The following is a 19,401-nucleotide window of genomic DNA, read 5'->3' on the forward strand; positions in this document are numbered from 1 at the left end:
CTCATTTCTTAAGTATCTGTACCATGACAACTTAAATATGGTTAGGTTCAAGCAATCAAAACTCCCTGAAATGTTAATGTACACATGCACTCACAAACACACACACAACATACACACATGCTTTTAGGGACATATTACAAGAGCAACATTTGGAGGGAGTTGACGCTGTTGTAGAAAAGTGAAATGCTTTTATCCCTTACTTTTCCCCATACTACATACACAGCACACAGCTTCCTGCGCTGGCACTGAGTGTGGGCACTAGGCGTAAATCTTGTATCGCAGAATCATCCAGTATAAATGTATTTCCTGGGAGAGCTAGGCTGCAGAATGTATACCAAATAGTTTGACAGATTGACTGCTTCATATCTGGCTTTGTCTGATGTGTTATGGATTTTGTTTCACATTGTCTTTTTAATTTAAGTAAATGAGTACGGCGGTCAATTAAAAATTTCAATGAGTGAATTGTTTTATTGTTGCATATTTCTACTGTGGCAATAGACTGCCACCTTGTTAAAACATGCCTAATTCTGGTGAATGTTAGCTGCAGCTTCTTCAGTTATCTCCATGTAAACACATGGAGCTAATATTATTTCGTTTGGGAGTGAGACGCTTCACTAAATCTCCACCTGCTTTACTGCAGTGTGCTCTCTTACCAGTCAGCCGTCTTTGGCCTGTACTACAAATCATTTTGACTATCAGACAAAATTGGACAGACACTCGAACAGAGAGTGACAGGCAGATACAAACCAACACTTTTTCTCCCTCTCTGGTTTGCTCCCTCTGTCAGTCTAGTTCTGGTGAAACTACACTCTATTTTCAGAACAGCAGCACAGCAGGGCTGTCTCTCTGAGTGTGTGTGTCTACACTGAGTCGGTTTCAATTATTCCAATATTTTCATTCTGCAGTGGCGGCAGTTAATATTTCAACCCACATAATACAAACAAACAGGGCAGAGATATTAATACTGTCCTGGAAAGGGACACGCGGGGAGCACAAATTAATATCTGATAAAATGCCATACCAGCAAAGTGTGTGAACATTTCTATGCATGTGCAGAGATGCTGGTCTGTTTGTGCCTGTGTGCATAAATGTGCACTGTACTCACCAATCGTTTGATGATCCTAAGTGCTGTGCGTTGGATTCGGGGGGTTTCAGTGTGCATGTGTGTGCGCAGCACGTGTAAAAAGCTTTGCAGACAGGAAGGTGACAGGCAGTCATAACCTTCTCCTCCATACAGCTGGACCAGCAGGGACAGACACTGCATAGACTCCTCCCAGACTTCCTGGTTTTCAGTTGACAGCTACAAGGAGAGAACATCAGGTAATAAATGGAACAATGAAATAACACCACGCTCCATGTTTCTATTTGGGTTACCGAGGTTACTATGGGCCATGGGCCAAAATAAAAGTGATTGTCTGAATTCACCTCTTCTTCTAGGTGTACTTACAGTACACACAGGCTAGCATTTAAATAATAATAAAAAAAACTTTCAAGATGGATTTTTATTAAGATGAATAATTAAAGCTGATATTTTTTAGCCTTTGCAATAATAATCAATAGAAGATTTCACACAAACACTGCCAGAAGTTACTGATACTACTATCAATTTATTTGGTGGTCATATCAAGTAACTATCAAAGCTTGTTCCACAGAAGAATCCAGGTTGAATGTTTACTCTAAACTGTGTGCACTGTAACACGAGTGCTACTGGTAACTGACCCCTGGTGAAGTAATTAACTTAATGCACTGAGTAAATCACAATATTTGTCAGTGATTAGCTCACTGCTCTTCAGAGCTCTGTTCTTTTACCACAAGCAAGTTTTGCAGTTTTAATGATATTAGATTCAGGGACTGTATTGACGCTCCTTCTCTCTCTATCCTACTAATCTCCCATGGGGCAAAGGGGCTGCGCAGAGGCCAGGAGTGTGTCAGCTGCCCCCTCAACCCTCTCATACACAAACACACACGTAGACGCCCACCCAGCACTCAATGTGTCAAGTATAAGTAAAAACCTCTATTGTGTCCCTTGAGACCTCCTCCCAGCCCCCCTCCTTTATGTCCTTAAACTTCCCAGGATGCCTCACAGCACCCTCTCTCTCTCTTTTGCATGGATTCTCTTCATATTTGTTCCTTTCCTCTGTCCTTGCCCATAAATCTCACCTTTTCTCTTCTCCATCTCCTGACATACTGTTATTCATCTCACTGTTTTGTTTTGAAATATTTACAATTCATGTTTAATATTTTTAATGTAAACAGTGTTGCAGAAAGCAAGAGACAAAGTCCATCAATCATCAAGAGATTATAACTCTAATACTGAAGTACTTTAATCATAATTCTGAGATTTTGAGTGCAGATGGAGGAGTGAGTTATTTTGCATCACATTATTCTTTAATATCTGATTTCAAGTGATTATTCAATGCTCAGTATTGTGTACAGTGCCAGAAGGTGTGGATGTATGAATGCCCACCATGATAACAGTTCCACATTTCTCTCAGCAAGAAAGGCCAAGATTGTACCCACTCTTATCCTCCTTTGTAACAACTATGGTATAATTACTTGCATACTGCATTTATATACAATCCCTGCACTGAAATCACAGGTGGCATATTAAGCACATCTGCAGAAACGTAGCCTCAAACTGGGCTACTTTAACAGAGCCAATTGAAGGAATTTGACAATGGACACTGAATCTGAGCATGAATGTGCATTTCAAGCTTTTTACTTGTCTGTTTGAAAATAGTTTACTGTAGAGCTGCTGGATTAACTTTATTACCATTGTGAGATATACACGCTTCTTTGGGAGACAGTTAATTAAGGAAGAACTTTTAAACAAGCTCGATCAGTAGTGTTGCTGTTTACAGTGGAGTCAGACATGGGAGTACGTCTGAGAATTGACATATTTAGTCTGGGAGGAAGCTGCAGATCTAGTTACTGGTCTTAATAAAATCATCTGGTGGTAGTGAAAAATAATCGAATTTTACAGAATTGCTGTTGCTCCTTTATAAAATTATGTTTTACCTTTTATATGGAAAAGTTATAGATATACCTAACACTGGAGATCAGGCTAGCTTGTTATACGCAGTTCAAAGTAATTTGCGTCATAAGGCTCTATGGTGACACACTCACAGTGAAAGTGACTGCTGGTGAATAGCAGGAGAAAAGTGCAGCATAAGGTGTCATTTTGAATCTTTTTTGTATTAGTACTTTTAGTATTTTTATATCACTCAGCCTGCTAACAAGAGTAATACAAGTATTACTCATGTTTAGACGTTATACCCAGGGACTTTTTCCTGACACAACATAAAGAAACTCATAACCAGACAAACATCATCTCTCTCTCTCTTCCTCCCTCTCTTGCTCTGTGTGTGTGTGTGTATGTGTGTCACACACACATACACACAAACTCTTCCTTGCATAAATAAGCATACATACATACACAGTTTATCTCACTGTATTAGGCATACATTAAGACATGCAGTACACAAACATGCAGGCAGAAGCAAATACTGAAAATATTTATGTATGCATGAAAGGCATTAACACACACACATACTCGTGAGTGTTGGTCTCACCATGTGAATGAGGTGTGTGCTGAGTTGGCTCAGGGGTCGGTTTTCTAGGAGCAGCTTCTCTGCTGCCTCCATCTCTACTGCTGGACAAGATAGCCTCTGGCTCTATACACACACACACCCACACAGACACACACAGACACACACAGACACACACACACACACACCCGTTAAATCATTTATAGAGATTTGACAGTCAATAATGATGGATCCAGAGACCTGCCAAGACAGATTCTGACAGACTGACAGATAGACTAAGAGAGGAAATAGGTTTTCTGCATACGCTGTTATTTTAACCCTTCTTTAACACAAGGCGGGTTCAGGACAACACACGTTGAACAATTTCTCCAGCATTCTCACCTACTCCTTTTTTCTGCCCTCCACCATTAGCATCTCTGTTCTTCACTTTGTTTTTTTTTTAGTTCAGTTCATGCCTACAGTGGAACTTCAGTCCAATTAACAGTGGAATAATGTGATTAATAATGGCACATATTTTATTTCTCTCTTTCCCAAAGTCACTTCTTCTCTCTCCTTCTCTTTTTTCTCATGTGTTATATATATAATCTTTGACTCTCTTGACCAATAGAGTAATAGTTTGGGGAGAGCGGTCTAGTCACGTCCTCTCTCCTTATCAGACCTTATTACCCAAATGAATTTGGTTTGGGCAGAAGTTTTCTTTTTAATGAGCTTTGCATTTCTTGCAGAATTGATTTCCGCTGCACATTCTGCTTCCTCCTTTTCCCATCTCTGTCGTCCTTCTATCTCTCTATCCTCCCCTCTCCCTCTTCTGTCCTTCTCTCTTCCACCCAGTCTTTTACCCTGCCTCCCCTTTAGTCCCCCCCCACCGTCCAGGCATTAATATGTATGCGTTGGGCTGGGGTACACACTATGGGGAGTTGGGGGCTGGTGTGTATGTCTATATGTGAGCATATATGGGTGTGGGTGTGTGTCTGTGTAGGGAGGCAAGCTGAGGACAAAGCCAGTGGTGATAATGAGGCCGCAGGGACATAGCCAGACAGGCCCCTCTGTGTATGCCTGTGAGTGTGTGTGTGTGTGTGCATGTGTGTGGCTGTGTGTGTTGTGTGGGTGTGTGTGTCTATGTGTCCCAGGGACTTGGGACCTCATCCGCTTTCTCCTGAGTCCACAACTTCAATATTGCAGTTGCTTAAAACTGCTGGCTTCCACTGCACACATCAATGGACACAAAAAACAAACACACACACACGCACACACACACACACACACGCCTTTAGGGACATGATACAAGGGCAACATTTTGAGGGAGTTGACTTTGTGATTCTGTGCTCAACAGAGATGAAACTGGTAAATAGTGGTGAATCAATGATACAGCAAAAATAAAAGTATATGATACTTAAGGTAAAAGTTAGCAAGCATATTGGTTAGGAAGCAAAGCAGCTAAGCGTGATATTTAATAAAGCCGCAGAACGTCTAAATGAACTTTAGAAGTTCTATGGCACAAAATTGTAATTAACAAAATTGCGCCTTATCAATGGTAGAAAGCGAGAAAAGGTGAAGAGACGACTTGTTTTTATTTAGCTAAGTTACTCAAAGAGCTTCAATTTGTTTCCTTTACTTACAGCACCGAATACAACAGTAATTGGTAAAGTACGGCTGCACTGAGGTATAGTATACTATGAATTACAGTGCTAATACGTAGACTGAAAGAGAGCACTGGAGGTTAAAATGTTTTTAAGTGCATATTCTGGTATTCTATGTCTTGCTCAGCTTGGTGTCTGTTGTTAGAGAGACTGCAGGGAGTTTCTTGTTGTCATTAGCTGTGTCTAAATGTTCATACCTGCAGTGCAGAGCGGACAACAACGGATGTTTGTTTGAGGATGTTGTGAAGCAGTTCCAGAAGGGCTTGTAACACAAGATGGCTGACTTTCCTCCCAGCATGCTCTTCCCCTTCCAGGTGAACTAGTGCAGCTTCTGAGAGGGTGCTCACCACCACCTCTATTAGCTCTGTGCAGAAGAAGATAAATCATTTGATAAAAATGATTGATTTTAGATACAGTGACTTGGAAACATCATTTTACACTCTGGTGACAGTAACAGGGCTCACTCACCACTATTGGTTGCCAATTTGCCATTGGCAACCTTTTTAGTTGCCATTAAAAACATGCATCCCAAATTAAATACATCTTTAACATTTGTTGCATTAGTGACTTTTAAATGCTGCAGTTACGGTTGAAACCAGAAGCAAACAACACTGCGTTTGCATTGGTGTGTTTACAGACGTGTTTTAGAGACAATGGTGTAGTAAATTAAATTGTTTGACTCTGGGATGAAAAGTTCTACTAAGCCAAAACAAAGAACTTTGTTCAATCACTGTAATAAATCTTTTAAACATTCTTTTATGGCACATTTTCATTCTTGATTTTAATTACTCAAAATATATATGTGTGTTGGAGGTGAACAGTATACCTGAGCCTGACTTTAGTAATGTCTGTAGCTGCAGGCTCCGGTTCAACTCCACAGTGGATCGATAGCTCCTGCACAAGATGAGGGACACTCCCTCTTAGGTCGATTAGCATTTCATTGTCTCCAATTTGCCCAGCAGAGAAAAATAGCTGAATTTGACATTTAACTATTTAAACAGAACCTGAAGCTGTGTATGTTGAATTCATCTGTGAAAATCTGATAGTATCAACACACACTGGTCTACACACAAACAGCAACAACAAAAGACAACTCAATTTAGATGCTCATCTAAAAATACATTCTGTTCTTCTCTTCATATCTCCTGCCATCTCAGTCTAGCTCTCCCTAGAAAACTGTCCAATGTAGAACACGTTGTAAAGCTGCTAACCCTTGCTAAGCCATGAATAAATAGCTCTTACTAAAGTGCAAAACCATGTTCCTTTGCTCATTAAATTTAACATGACACAGAAGATACACTTCATTTTGCAGCTCGATCTGTGTAGTTAGCTATTGTAGGCTTCTTGTCCCCTGAGGTGTTCCCACTACACATCTCTGTGAAGTGGAGACTGAATAGATTTTGGGTTGACGTGACACATGTGATACATTAAATGTAAACTGTGCCATTATTAGGCCAAAGTTGTACTTTACTTTTCTTTACAAAAAAAGTAAGTTAAGTAACAAATGAATTAAATAAATCAGTCTTCACTAGGGAAAATACACCCGGTGTTATTTTCTATTCCAACAGATCTTTATTTAGAAAGTATTATTTATTTTTGTGAGTGAAAGTGCAACACTGTAGACACTAGAAAGCTATAAAGCTAGCCTGCTGTCAGTGAGATGCACTGCTACTTTGTCAAGCTGCCTCATAATTAAATAAATAGACTGCTCTACTTTGGACTGCTCAGTCAAAGAAGGACCTCTTCTGCTGTTAATGTGATCCGACAATGCAGTCCTGTTCAGATGAAGACTCTGTTCTAGATAGTTGCTCATGCATATGTTGATAAGTCTGTTATTATCTGTTGAGAATAGCTATCATTGCTATACACGACTGTACCAAATCAAACAAGGAAACAAAAAACAAACAAAAAAAAACAATCCAAATTAAATGAATTCTCAAAATGTCCCTGAACAATCAACCACACATTAGGGATTGTGTAACAGGATATAAATTAATCTTAATCTAACTGGTTAATTCAACGCTGTAATAATCTGCCACAGCTTTATCAGAACAGTACTAAACAGGCCAAATATGGAGGTTTTTATATTTCCATTTCATGACTGAGTTGCCATGACACAAGTATTTCAAGAAAGTTACAGCACACTAGGATCCTTAAAACAAGCTTCAATCAATCTGCATAGGTTAGTGCGAAGGCACTATGCACTGATTTTAACTGGCCAACAGAGACAAAGAAAAGTTATGTTGATGAGGCGTTTACAGCATTGTTAAGCATTGAAAAGTTGGTGATTGGAAAGGGAATTTGAAGCATATCCAACATTATTTCCAAATGCATCCAGTGTTTTTGAATTTCAGTCACACACTGGCAGTACTCTCAACCATTCAAACCACCTGTCGACATTAAAAATGTTTTGATTTCCTCATGGCGTCAGTGCATTTTGATTAGACCAGCTGTTCCAACCAAACAAAACGTGCCTGATCACAGACCAAACAAATAAATCCCTAAGCATGTATTTTTTTAGGGGATAAAGTTGCTTCATACTTGCTGGATCACTGTAACACACTAGGATTGCCTCAGGTTATAGTGATACAGATTAGTTAATCTGTTGACGTTGCTCATAGATTTGACAACCAAGGACCATGCTTGTACAGTGCCACTTATTTAAGCCTTCATTCAACAACATGAATAACCAAATTACTTAAACCAGAAGAGACACTTAGACTCGCATCAATACTACAAAATAAATGACACTATGACAACAATACTACTGCAGTGAAGATTGATGGATAGTTAGACAGCTGACTGAAAGCTGTCATGCAAACTTCAGTAGTGTAGGAGACATCCTGGGAATGCACTGAGCAGAAACAGTTCAAAAACTTCCATGAAAAATAATTTTAAGAGGAACGTGAGCGGCTAACATAATGACCCTTATTCACTGAACTGAACAATAGCAAGTGCATGTGGATATACACTTAGGTTCCTTGTACATGACACAACTCCGGCTCTGGTAATTACCAAATCATGCTTAAAACACACAGGCCCACATTTTTACAATTTTTTTTTCTAATATAAAATTCAATTAAATGGTTTCAATCATGTCATTTCCCTCAGTAAGAAATGTGGCATCTGGGTTAGTCTTTGATAGAGAGAGACAGAGGATAGCGTAAAGCATGGTATGATCAAATATGTGTTTAATACCTAAATGCAAATTGATTTGAAGTGATCCCACAGGCCCAGGCCTTGTCCAGATGCAGCCTGTGACTAATTTTGTCCTTTTATTAAACTCCATCATGAAATAAATAGAAAACATATTTTTATTTAGCATGTACGCAGTATGCATGCAGTATGTTTTCTAGAATGAAATCTTTTTTTTTGGTCTAACACTATGGTTGATAGAAGTGACTTCTACCAGCATACTCTGTAGTGCACTCAGTATCTATGCATTGGTCAAGAAAACAACCTGACTGAATCTATTGTACAAGAGGGCAACCACCCACATACTGTAGTAGCAAAACAGTCAACAAAATGTTGCATCCTACCTAAAAAGATATGTACCAAAAATAGACTTCATACCTAAAGCCTCTGCCTCTTCTGATCTACCACCCTAAAGTTAAGGTCTTTTTAAGTTTAGGCTAACTCATTGGTCAGTTATGTTGAGATTGTGGTCAGGTTTAAGGTTGGGGAAAGACGCAGTGATCTTTCACCATTTTTTGTCACATATTTAAATATATAATATAATATATTATATGTGACATGTTACGATTGCTTATTCTCTCTGGATTGTTATTTATTAGAAAACAAAATTCTTCAATATTACACATTTTTCTCAACTCTCAATCACTTTCAATAAATAACTTTTCACTGGTCTCTGCAATGCAAACTGCACAGGTATCAATATAACCTGTGCACAGCAAAACTCAAGAAATTGCAAAACATCCTACATTTATTGTCAAAACTGTTTTATTGATTGGCATTATGTAAAATTGTTAATCCAGTGACCTCTTGGCTGCTTGTTAATATGAAAATATTTATGGAAAACAAATCTTTGTGGTATAAATCATGCCATGGGGCATTTTTATTGATTGGACACATATGGATAGGGTGTGAAAGAACCATTACAGAATTCTTTAGACACCGTTTGGGGAAATAAATCCAAACCTGAATCTAATTTCAAATAGCAATTTATAGATGCCAGTTCCACAGAAACTAGATAGCACTGACGCAGAGGCAATTACCTAACAGATTCCTCTGAGCTTCTCACAGAAGGTCAAGAGAAATAACAAGGATTGGTGGTGGATCAAATCCATAGAGGAACCTCAAAGACCTTCAAGGATTCTGTAGACACATAGAGCCCCTGAAGACTTCTTTAATTAATTAACGGACAAGCATGCTTTAATTAACTGACACCTTGTCACCACCTCAGCCGAAGAGCAAACTCAGGGGTTGCTCAACACTTCTGAATGGTTGGGGTGAATTTGTGCTGCTCTACATGCTCTACATGTGTCCATTTCCTTATTTAATCACACAGTCTGCTTGTCAATGTGCCTACAAAATAAGTCTCAAATTCACTCTCAGTAGAGAAGCTCCAGGCTTCATGCGCATATATAATCAGATTACAACCTAGCCTTTCTACATTAGTCTGCTACTTGTTCACAAATTAAAACTGAGCCATTCACAATCATACAAATTAAAAAGAACTTTGTTTAGGAAGTTGTTTCTTACTCCCCCATCAAGTTATTCTTCCCCTCCCACTCTCTCCATCGCCCCCTCTATCAAACTGTCACTCACTTCAACCTCATATTTTCTCCTCTATTATCTCATCCCTCGTCCTCACCCAAATGCACCACATTCTCTCTGTGTATCCCATTCCACCTCTCTGTCACCTTTCTGCTACCCTTTTTACCTCCCATTTTGGCTTCCTGGCTCTATCATCTTTTCCCTCTCTCTTCTCTCTAGCTCTTTTTTGCCATAGTCTTTTTCTTTCTGTTGTTCTGTTCTCCCTTCCTATCTCTGCCTTTCTCTCTCTTTGCTCCCTCTGTCTCCATTCCCCAGGGGGTATTATCTCAGTCGGAGGCAAATCTGCCCAATTATAAACCTCATCTCCTCTCTCTCTCTCTCTTACACACTCACACACATATACTGGGTGCTCCCTCCACATACACATCTCCTCTCTGTCTCACACATACACAGAAGCATAAGCACAAATACATTCGCACAGGCACAGAAACCCACCTCCCTATTTTGCTCTTCTTCACTGTCTATTTCATTGCCTCTCAACACACTCACACACACACACATGCATACATGCTCACACACCACCCTTCCCCTCCTCTCTCTGTCACACCTTAAAAAGCCAATTATACACGTTTCCTCCCTTCTCCTCTTCTCTCCTCCTCTCCCTTCTTTCTTGCCATTGCCACACTGATCTGGAGTGAGCCACAACTAAAAGAAGGAAGAAAGAGAAGAGAGGAAGATAGAAGAGGAGCCCAAAACATTGGATAGGGGATAAGGTAAAAATGGGAAGAAGGAAGGAGAGGAGATGATGAAGAAGCGGAGTAGATTGCAAAGTTCATACAGCAGAGTATGAAAGAGGAGAGGAGAGGAGAAGAGAGGAGAGGAGAGGAGGAAAGGGAGAGAGGGAAAGGGAGAGGGAGATAGCGTTAATTGCCCGGCCAGTATTAGTGCTGGGTTGACAGTTTCTTGTTGAGAGGAGAGCTGATTGGATGATAATGATGCTGACTACTGAACTGCCGCACTGCTGACCCAATGGAAATAGATGGAGAGGAAGGGGTGATAGTGGTGGTGGTTTTGGCAAGGCAGGATAGATAGATGGAGCAAGACACAAAATGATGAGTGAAAGAGAGACAGAGAGAGAAAGAAATGAACACAGTGCTAAATAGAAACTTGAGAAAGCAAGCATTATTGTGTTGCATTTTCATTGCCGCTGAGAGTTGCAATTATAGAACTGAACTGTGGGTCCTGAAACATTTGCATATATACATATATACACAGACAAACATACACAGAGGCAGCAGTGTTTGTAAATGTTTTCTTGCAAAAATCTTTAATTTATTTCATTTATTCTCTAATGCTAGATTTAGGCTGCTGCTTCTACATACATAATGTGCCTTACTGTTCCTTCCTTCTAATTAAAGTCCTAATCCCAGACTAACTCTTGGGTGCTAAAATGGGCCTAAAATGATGTAACTTCTGAAAAATGTCCTCATTCCATGGGGACACACTCCCCCCTACCCATCTGGATCCACTGGAATCACTTGCAATCGACAAGAAATTCTAATATTATTGAGTTTCACCATGGCTGAAGGACAAAAAAACATTGCCTCTGCCCCATGTGAGTGTGCGCGCGCACACACACACACACACACACACAGCCAAGGTTGTTGACCTGAATAAGCATTATGCTGCACTAGGACAGCAGGCTGGGGAAAACAAGATGTCAACAAGTAACATGACAATAACTAATGCTAGCAGAGTAGATACATGATACAGACGCCCTAGGTCAATGACAGACGGGCCTCTGGGACTTGTTTAACTCACTCACTAATAATAGTACTAGTGTAAGAGACAGTACAAAACAAGACAAGTAGAAAGAAAGTTTGTTTTCAAAGCAGAGAAAAGTTACGCGTCCCTCTCTCCATGGAGACTGTATAGAGACATATTATACCTTGTTGGTATGGTGGTTCCAGGTCCAAGACTGTGTCTCCACTAAGATTACACAGCAAGGCCACTGCATTCTGGATCATCCCACTGGTAACATTACCACTATTAGCCTACAGAAAATAAGAGGAAGAGACAGGATAACGAGGTTACACACATCAATAACATGGTTTTTAAAGGTTTTCTTCACAGAATTTCACATCTACCATCGAACGTTAAACTAAATGTGGTGAAGATATGATATAAATAGAAGTGAGGTAGTTGACTCCCATACATGCTAAGTACAGTTTATCAGTGAAGTTGCATGTCTGTTTTAGGCTTTCATCACACATTAAACTCACAATAAAATCACTTTTACAATACACAGCCATGGCAATAACAGTTAAAGAGGATGAGTGCAGAAGAGGAGAACTGTTAATCTTCTCTGTTAGCTTTAAACTTCTTTGTATATGTATATATGTATTGTATAATTAAAGTTAGACCTAAAGCTCCAGTGACTAAATGTTAGTCAATTATAATTCCTCACAGTAATACCAGCGTGTGCGTGTGTGGCCTTGTCAGACACAAAGAGTTACTGACTTGTTATGAAAACACAAACACACCATTATTGACCACAATCAACCTCTGAATATGTTTTGAGAACATAAATCTTTCAGCATATTGAATTATTGAAAACTTACGTACTTGCACACAAACCCAGAACCAAACCTGGAATCTTTAGTTCTGTTTGTGGAACCGTTGTTATACAGAGCAAGTTACCTAAATGCTGTATGTCTTATATGAGCTTCAGTGAGTGGCCTTCAGCCCAGTGCTGCCCCTTGAGGCTTGCCTCATTAATGTGTTAAGAGAGCCGGACATGGTGTGGCAAAGTCATCCTTTCTGTGAATTTGTAGCCAGTTTTTCCCAAAACCTGTCATGACACATCTGTGAAAGTGTTGGCAGGACACCCCAAATGGCACACAAGGTCAAATATAACAAGTGTGGGCTACCCAATACAGAGGTCACCCAACAAGAGAAACAAAAATCTTGTAGATGCACTGATAAAAAAAATACTTTGTCATGAAAAATCACTCATTTATCAGTTCAGTAGGTCTCCATTTTTATTGGACACCAATCCTGGAAACCCATCAGTTTTGTCCGACGTTGATTTAGACTCTGGGGGCAATGTCCAAGCAGCTAATGTTTCTGGGCTACCAGTTTAACCAGTGGGCATTCAGAAAATTAATACGGATATTAGCAATTTTATATGTGAGATTGATGAGAAAGACACATTCTTGTCGGTTTCTGCAAGAATATATCTGCATATGAAAGCAAATCAAGAACTTGGACTACAAATGTAAACCAGAATGCTTCTGGTGCTAAAATCTTGGTTCCCTGCCTACAGATTATGCATGCATATGCAAATATCTGTTTATAGATGGTTATGGCATGGCTTCCTCTTACTACTTAATATCAATGAAGCTTCTGCAAACAGCTGTCTTTAGTCTGTCTTTTAGTTTGGTCTGTTTGTTATTATTAGAGGTCAGTTTTGTACTTTGAACAAATCTGATGAGAGTTCATAACATTTCTATTGTACTGAAGCGTGCAATGTTGCAAATATGTTTTCGCATGGGACACACAGAGATGTATCATATGTTCTATCTGAGAAGGATCACACATCCGGTGATGATTATTTTTGGGGCAAATTGTTGAGCAATGGATACAATTAATTTTGTTAGAGGATGGTGTAGTTGTGCCCTGTGATAATGGGTTCATTTTAAAGAGAAGCAAGGAGTAAGACTGCAGTCTCCACTTTCCTGTTACTCCTCTTATCTCCTCAACCTGTCCCTTCTTCTTCTTTGCTTTTCCTCTTCCTCCTTTCTTCTTCTTCACTTTCTCCTCCTTGGCAAAACCTCTCCTGCCTCTGACAGTAATTCACTTCTCCTTCTCTCTCCTGCCCTTATTTCACTATTTGATCCTCTCTGAGATACACCAGCTCTGCCTGCGGGGTCTGTGCGCATCAGTGTGATCTGTGCACGGGCTGATAAGCCTGGCTGATGCTCATCATGTGCAGTAGCCTCAGGCTGAAGACAATGACATCAATTTGCACCTAGGACAACCTGCCTGTCAGTAACAGCAAATGACAAAGCTAATTTATTTTGATCTTTATGAAATAATAAGCCATGAAAAGACTACCCTCACAGAAAGTGTACACCTGACAAAGTGAGGGATGGCAAACTAAAATTAATTTTAACTTAGCGACTCACTGTCCAGCTGCATCTTAACTCACAGAGCATTCAACTTGTATTAGTGGTCTATCTACAGATTGTAAAATATACATGGGGCAGGATTCCTAAAGGTATCTGACTGCAACCCATTGTAATCAGTCTTCTGCCTCCTCGGGCACAACGCCCAACCAGTTAAAGACCATGGTCTAGTCAGCTTTCTGATTTCCTTTCATGTTTGAAGCAGAAGTACTTCATCATTTAGACAAATACAATTAGTTGAGTTTCTCCATGACAAGTGTGATCACAGACGACAGGTGTAATCAATCCAGATCACAGTATTTTAGGCAGCATAAATCAATCCAAATGTGAGCAATACAGACGGCACTAATGGATCCTGACATGACTGCTTCAGACAGGAGTAAACAATCAGGAGAGGAGTTAATCAGGCTGTTGGATAGCAGTGTTTAACATTCTGCATCAGCTAGTCGGGGCTGGACAGGCAGCCATGCAGAACGCTGATTATTTAGTGAGTGTGTGTGTGTGTGTGTGTGTGTGTGTGTGTGTGTGCATAAACCATAAAGTGTTTGCTGCAGTTCAACTGCTTTGGTCTGCTGAAAGCAGACTGTACTGGATGTGTTTGTGTGTTCATTAGATTGTGTGGATGCAAAAAGGGTCAGGTGAAATAAATTGTTTACTGGAAACATTGTTATGCTTCGCTGATAACAGACAAGTACTGTGTGCTGTGTGTATGAGTTAGTGTGGGATCTTAATAGCAGAGTCTATATTCTCACTCTATTAACCCTTCCTCCTCTCTATGGCTGACCTGCCAGTCAATTACACCAGCCGTCTAATAGGTCAACACCACTCAGACTAATTTACATAAATACATCTATGAGGGTTAGATGGAGCGGGTGAGAGAGGAGAGAAGGAAGGAGACCAAGTACATTTGTGCTGTAATAAAAATACAGCAGAAATGTCATAAATAGTACACACTGTGATAACTGTATCTTCTAGCTGATTCGAAGATTTAACTGACTGACTGATTCATTGACTGGCTGAATGGCCAGGTGATTGGCTGAATAAAAACAGATTAAGTGAAAGTGGATTCTTACCATAATGAGCTGAAAGACTGTAGGTAGGAGTCTACTGTGTTTGATCAACCTGAAAAGGAAAGAGAAAAATACATATTGAAGTAGAGGTAGAAAAACGAGGGGAGAGAAATTAATTTAATTTAGAGGCAATTCACCACACTGTTATGTGTATACACACACACACACACACACACACACACACACACACACACACTGTGGGCTGTTTCATCTTCATTAAGGTTGGAGTTCTGCAACAATGGCTCCTGTCTGGTACCAGTGGATTTGGGGAAAGAGGACAGACGTAAAAAGGACACAGGACGGGAGCAGATAACATGAGAGGAGGTGAGGAGAAGGAAGGACATGGGAAGAGGAGATGAGAGTCAGAGAGTTAGGGAGAAGATGAGGTCAGAGAAGATTACATTTGGCGAATAGGCGAAAAGAAGGGGGAGATTAGAAGCGAGATTTGAGCAGAAATTAGAGGGAGGACAGAGGGGTGGAGGAACAAATAGATGGAAGGAGTGAAAACAAAAGAGTGAAGTAGATCATTCCAAATTGAAAAATTAGAAGAAATGCAGAGAGACAGAGGAGAGGAGAGAGGAAGACAGATGGATGTCTATATAGGCAATGACATTCCATCTACTTACTGATTAATGTTCTTTCATTTGCAACCAATTACTGTGTGTTTAGAGTGTTAACACGTATGCACACTCTCCTTGTGTATGTATGTCTGAATGTATTCAAGTGCATAAGAAAACATTCAAGCTATAATGGGAACAAAGCCAGCTGAAGTCAGACTGATGTTAATATGCTGAAGACCATGCCTGTCCACTGATTTAAAAATCTGTCTTCATTTTAACTGATGGTTTATAGCTTGTCTGGCTTCAACCAATTTATTAAAACAAGCTTATTCAACAATATCTGCTATTTCTTGTAAACCTTTCAGCAGCAAATGTTGTGTTTGGAACAGGAACTTTAGAATATAATGTTCTTAGTGTATCAACTGGGAGTATGTCGTCTTTTAAGAGGTTCCAGTAGAAACGTATTTGGTCAGCGAAAAAAAATAAATAAAAAAATCAAAGAATCAAAGGATGTTAACAAGTCCTCATAACCTTTTATGTTATTTTTTTTCTTTTACTGGTCAATTGCCTACTTTATATTCTTCATGTGTGCTGAAATACATTTAGTCCATTCCTTTATCTGATTACGTTTGCTGCAGTCCTGCAACCTACTTTTTACACAGAGATCAATACCAGTTTTGTTCTGTCTTAATGTGTGCTAAGAAAATATTCCCCCCACATTACACCAACTTTTGAGCCATCAGCACTGCACAAGAAACTGTGATTAGCTGGACCAAGCAGCATTTTCATTCTCTGGATTCAGACCTTTGAACGTGTCCACTCCACTGAGTTGACAATTCTGTTTGATATGGGGCAAGTAGTTTTTTATGATGCATCATGTTTGTGTACCTAATACTTACATACTAACATTAGAATTGTTACATTTAATTATATTTACATACTTTGCCATGTTACTTTGAATCTGAATGAGTGTGCAAACCACTGATAGATTTAGACTGCACCTTATTGATCCCTTTGGATGACTCCCTCAAGGAAATTGAATCTACTCATCTAACATTTTTACTGGGAACACTCACTGTCTGCAGGAGCAGGTTGCTCACAGAAACACAAAGTTGTGGACACTGTCTCTCTGTAGTAGCTGTTTTTTCACTTGCCATGATGAATGAATTCAGATCAATGATGTACTTTATATTTATTTAGCTCTGTGCCCTAAGTTACGCCTCTTATGAAGTGGTAAATACAGTATGTGTGTGTGTGAGTGTGGATGTGACTGTTTGTGGTTGTAAATGTGATGGATGGCCTCCCATTAGGCAGATGACAGGCTGAGAGATGAGAGGACAGGCCAGGCTAGCACGACATGATAAACTGGGCCACCTTTAAACTACAAGCAATACATCAATAGACACGACGCACAACACCAGACATCGAACAAACCAGAGCACAACAGGATGCTTATAATAAAACAAACACAGATGAGATGACCCTTACTGTATTAGTCATACATCATCAGTGTGAGCTCTATACCAGGGAATATAAAAAACATCACATTATGAACAACCAGTAACCTCTGCTCTACTACTCATATAATTCTGCTGTCAGCTCTACAGCTTAATCTTGGATGATTTTGAAAGGGCATCGTGGACCTTGTTATTTCAAGGGAAAAGATAATGAACACCAAAGATAAAGTCAGGAGGTTATGTCTTTGCATTTGGAAGTTTTAGTCAAATATCTACTGTATCTCAAAAGGGACCAGAAAGTTCTTCCCTAGAGGATTGTCCAATTATTCATAAATGACACACCTTAATGAGTTTTTGTATCATCTGAAGAATATTTTAAAAATATTTTTCATGCATTTATTCACACCGAGAACAGACCAGTACAACAGGCTGTTACATGCAATTATAGACTTTTAGTGTGTGAAGACGACCACCGTGGTGTTGTTAACACTTAATGATCCCACTTTCTTGGGCTTAGAGAGACTTAAGTGTCTAAATGGTGAGAGCAATTTGATGATGTAATGGTTTTGCAAGGTTGAGTCTATGTCAATCGGTTAATTAATCATAAAAGAAAAGAAAGGGGAAAATTATGAGCTGTTCAAGAAGGAGATTCTTCTACAATCATAAAAAACATAGCCAAACCAGTTAAACTAAGAAAAAACACTACCTGATACTTGGGTGATAAGCATTGCACGTGTGAAAGGGCTAGGCTACATCCACACATATTAGTATGTATAAGGACACTCAAACATACTTGGGCACACACACACATGTAACCACACAGCGTAAGGTTCTTTGGCTAAAGGTCATAGTAAATGTAGTTGTTTGAAGGTGTGTCTGGGCTGTGATAATGCAGTGAGAAACAGCAGGCTGCCATCCCAACGTTAATGTCCCCAATTTACCATCTAATTACCGCTCGGCTGGCTTCATAGCCACACTTATCTAACCAAGACCCAGGCAATTTAATTTCTGATTGTATAACCGCAGTGATGGAGGGAGAGTTGTCGAGAGAGGGCACAGAGAAAGAGGGAAATGTGGACTAATGTTAATAAATTAGAGATGGTGAGAGAAAGAGAAGAGGGAGACAGAGAAATAAATGTAAAATATTGTTAATAATGTCAGAGGAAAAAGAGTGAGAGAAAAACAGAGATGTAGAGAGACGAGTGCTGACACCAATTTGAGAAGTTCACGTCACTCTACTTATGTCAAGGAAAGAGGGGGAAGAGGAGAGGTGGAGGAAGAGGAGGATGGAGACGAGAGGGGGTAATATTACTGATAAGAGAAGTAGGGGCGTATTCAGCTATGAGGGTGAACTCTGAACTCTGAGAGTGTGGGAGGGATGGAGGAGATGGAAGGAGAGTGGGATATTAACGATAAGAGGTTTATGGAGTTATTATTGCTGAAGCAGATAAAATAGGTGGATGGAAGCAGAGAAAGAAATGAGGGAAGGACAAAACAGAAGGTTGACAATCACGGCTGCTGTAAATTAATATTTCATATTGAATGATTAAACACAGAATTATTTTCATCTCTATGGCCAATTTGTGATTACCAATATTGATAATGATTGTATTTGTAAGAATAAGTGACCAAAAGGTTGTTTGTCTTAAATACAAAGTAAGTGTGAGGAAAAATTCAGTATTATTTACTAAGTTTCTAAACTGTGTTTTGCTACATGAAGCTTGTGAGGGGAAACTACACCCTTTAATCGCTTACTTTTACTCCTGTCTTCTGTTCAGAACAACAAGGTGGTGCATGTTGATTCGTGCTACCTCACCCATTAACACTTCCTCCCTTCTATCCTCATACCCCACCTTTTGTCAACATTTTCTCTTCTTCCCACTTTTCCCAGTCCAACCAACTCAATCTCGCTGCTCTCTCTTTCCTACTTCCTTCCACCCCTCCTTCCACTTCTTGCCTGCCCCATTCTCTCTCTCTCTCTCTCTCTCTCTCTCTCTCTCTCTTCACCCTGACTTTCTGTCTCTGTCAAGAGCTGAAAAGAGAAGACAGATGACCAGAGAATCAAGACTTACTGACAGCTGCTGTCAGAACACATCTATCAGCACACATACATCAGCGCACACACAATTCAGTGCATGAATGTACACACACACACACACACACACACACACACACACACACACACACACACACACACACACA

At 39.7% G+C, this 19,401-nt stretch overlaps 1 protein-coding gene across 5 annotated transcripts in view; it reads right to left on the reverse strand.

Annotated features, from left to right (window-relative positions):
* Positions 1-19,401, reverse strand: part of ulk4 (unc-51 like kinase 4) — a 73,936-nt gene that overhangs the window by 9,384 nt on the left and 45,151 nt on the right. For all 5 annotated transcript variants that reach the window (XM_027287341.1, XM_027287340.1, XM_019256792.2 and 2 more), the window contains 5 exons: positions 15,186-15,234; positions 11,874-11,979; positions 5,386-5,552; positions 3,573-3,674; positions 1,106-1,300 (listed from right to left, as the gene is read on the reverse strand). In XM_027287341.1, the coding sequence (XP_027143142.1) occupies positions 1,106-1,300; positions 3,573-3,674; positions 5,386-5,552; positions 11,874-11,979; positions 15,186-15,234 (619 nt within the window). The remainder of the gene's footprint in view (positions 1-1,105; positions 1,301-3,572; positions 3,675-5,385; positions 5,553-11,873; positions 11,980-15,185; positions 15,235-19,401) is intronic.

This window comes from Larimichthys crocea, chromosome XIII (genome assembly GCF_000972845.2).
Source record: "Larimichthys crocea isolate SSNF chromosome XIII, L_crocea_2.0, whole genome shotgun sequence".
NCBI lineage: Eukaryota > Metazoa > Chordata > Actinopteri > Sciaenidae > Larimichthys > Larimichthys crocea.